At 33.7% G+C, this 2,398-nt stretch overlaps 1 protein-coding gene across 1 annotated transcript in view; it reads left to right on the top strand.

Moving 5' to 3' along the window:
* Positions 1–2,169, top strand: part of si:ch1073-90m23.1 (rap1 GTPase-activating protein 2) — a 6,736-nt gene extending 4,567 nt beyond the window's left edge. Inside the window, exons 14-18 of the mRNA XM_034873596.1 lie at positions 514–600; positions 705–860; positions 1,146–1,229; positions 1,327–1,346; positions 1,439–2,169. Of these exons, the coding sequence (XP_034729487.1) occupies positions 514–600; positions 705–860; positions 1,146–1,229; positions 1,327–1,346; positions 1,439–1,523 (432 nt within the window). The 3' untranslated portion in view covers positions 1,524–2,169. The remainder of the gene's footprint in view (positions 1–513; positions 601–704; positions 861–1,145; positions 1,230–1,326; positions 1,347–1,438) is intronic.
* The last annotated feature ends 229 nt before the right edge of the window (positions 2,170–2,398 follow it).

Raw genomic sequence — 2,398 nt, 5'->3', positions numbered from 1 at the left:
ATATATACACATACGTACAGGTTGCTGCAGCAACAGCTAGACCTTTAATTTCAAGCATCTTTTTCCTTATCGCTTGCTTAGTCTACCAGTGACTAATGCCGTCTTAACAAATATACATCAAAATGTTTTTCCAAAGATTTACTGGTTATTTTTATTTTCTATCATCCCTCATTTTCTTTGTTGTTGCATTATGGGAGAATAATGTATTGATAGAATATTTAGTATGTATGCTTTTGGCTTTGGTTTTACTGTACTTTTCTCACTTTTCTAGTTAGAACACTACTTAAAATCTGCTTAGAATAAGTATTTAGCCTGGAATTGGAACACGGTCCAGCCATTGTCCTGTGGTCTTGTCTGTCTTGGTTTTTGATCAATAATTTTTTTAAACTTTTGCCTTCCTATGGTCATTGTCTAAAAATCCTGCTTTGATCGTCCACTCTGTAAACTTTGTTATTTCTCCTCCTGTCATGGCTGCTTACCGGAATCACTACATTGCAAATGAATGTCTTTTAGCGTTTCCTGCTGAGAGAGTTCCTTCTGACCAAACTCATCAATGCAGAGATTTCCTGTTATAAGGCTCAACAATTCAGCCGGCTAGAGGTAGAGGGGAAAAAACTTTTTATTTATGCTTTTTATTCGTAAATATCCAAGATGGTTCTCTGATTTCTCTCTGCCATGTGTGCTCTCCTGTCCCTCTTACCAAGCTCCGCACCCGTTCGCTGCTCCTGGAGAGCCTGCAGGCTGAACTCTCCACCCGTTCCCAGTACATGATGGGGGATCCATCTCTGTCTGTTCTCCCAACTTCTGAGGTTACACGAGGGGTGTCTGAGGGAAGTGGGGGATTCATTGAAAATTTTAAGGTAAATGTCGGCCCCGCAAAAACTAGTGAAATAAATTAAAACAAATAATTTTATCCAAAACTTAAAGTAATTTGTCACACAAAAAATGCATTTGAATTATTTATTATTTGATTTATTACATTTATGCTCTAGGATCTATGCTTCTATGCTGTTATTTAATTGGAGTAATTTTATTTATTTATTATAATGGCAGCTTTAGTCCTCCATTCACTTGCCTTTCAAGTTTTCAGAGACTCTCTCATACTATGTCTCCATACCATTTCACTTCTGAATCTCTGGCATTAGAGAGCCATAAGAGTGCGGAGTCACTCTTTCGAGACTCTTGGGGTGCCAAGGAAGATTGGTGGCATTGTAACACAGAAGCAAAAGGTAAAATGAACAATGGGATTGAATGTTCGTGACTGAATAAATACTTATTGAAAGATATAAGTTAAACATTTTCTAACTTTTCTAACTTCCTTTACAGACAGATAAAGATGGAGAGAGGTAAGACTTATGGAAACAGGTAAAAATGTTGGTCCATGATTAGAAATGCAGACAGTTAACACTTGTTGCCAACTGTTGTCTCTGCTTTACAGTGACAAATCTCCAGGACCTCTGCCTGCTGACAGTCAAGGGTCGGCTGAACTCAAAAATCAATCAAGTCCTCAAGAAGAGACATAAAAGGAAATATCAATTTGTAGATTTAAGATTTAATATACTCATACATTGCTAGCGTATGGTTCCTACTTTCTCTTCCTGTTGGATGGCTTAAATGTAAATAGAGTGTAAAGGTAAATAGTATTTTTTTGAGAATATATTTATTTTGCTGTCATAGCAGTATACAACATTACTTAAAAGCTCAATATTGTATTTTAGTGAAATGTTTAAGAAATAAATGTTTTGAGTCTACACAGTTTTTAATATCAATAAAAATCTTTACTTCAATGAGGGATGTAAAGAGAGGAAATGGAGAGGAGAGAGAGTTTATGTATAACAAAGGAAATTAGATTAAGATTAGCACAATACGCAGAAAATGAAGAATGATGATTGTTTTGTTGATGACAATACACATAATGATACCAGTAAAACATGATTATTAAAAGATTGATGTTCAATTTAGGAATCAAGCATGTTATAACGAATGTAAAAAGAAGCAATGGAGAAGAAGAAGAATATACTACCAGTAATTGAAGAAGTATTCAGATCTATTCCTCAATGAAAATACTTTGAGTAAAAGTCTGAATTAAACATATTATCATCAAAGTGTATTATATGACATAATTGGAGTTATTACTGATACTGTAATGTATAAACTGTATTTCAGGTTTTCTGTGTAAAATCTTAAGGCAAAGAACCTAGTAGATATAAATAAATGTTGTGTAATATTCTACACGAATAGTTAAATAATTATAATTAAGTGAAATATTTTTCTCCTAAATGTTTAGCAGAAGCATAAAGTAAAAGTAGCTACCTCATGTTTTTAATTCTTGGAAGTACATCTTTGAAAATACATTGTCATTTAATTATTGACTTCTTTTTTATGTATTTGTTAGTTT

The sequence above is a fragment of the Etheostoma cragini genome, chromosome 6, assembly GCF_013103735.1.
Source record: "Etheostoma cragini isolate CJK2018 chromosome 6, CSU_Ecrag_1.0, whole genome shotgun sequence".
Classification (NCBI taxonomy): domain Eukaryota; kingdom Metazoa; phylum Chordata; class Actinopteri; order Perciformes; family Percidae; genus Etheostoma; species Etheostoma cragini.
The sequence above is the reverse complement of the archived record's forward strand: the minus strand, read 5'-3'. Positions and strand labels throughout refer to the sequence as shown.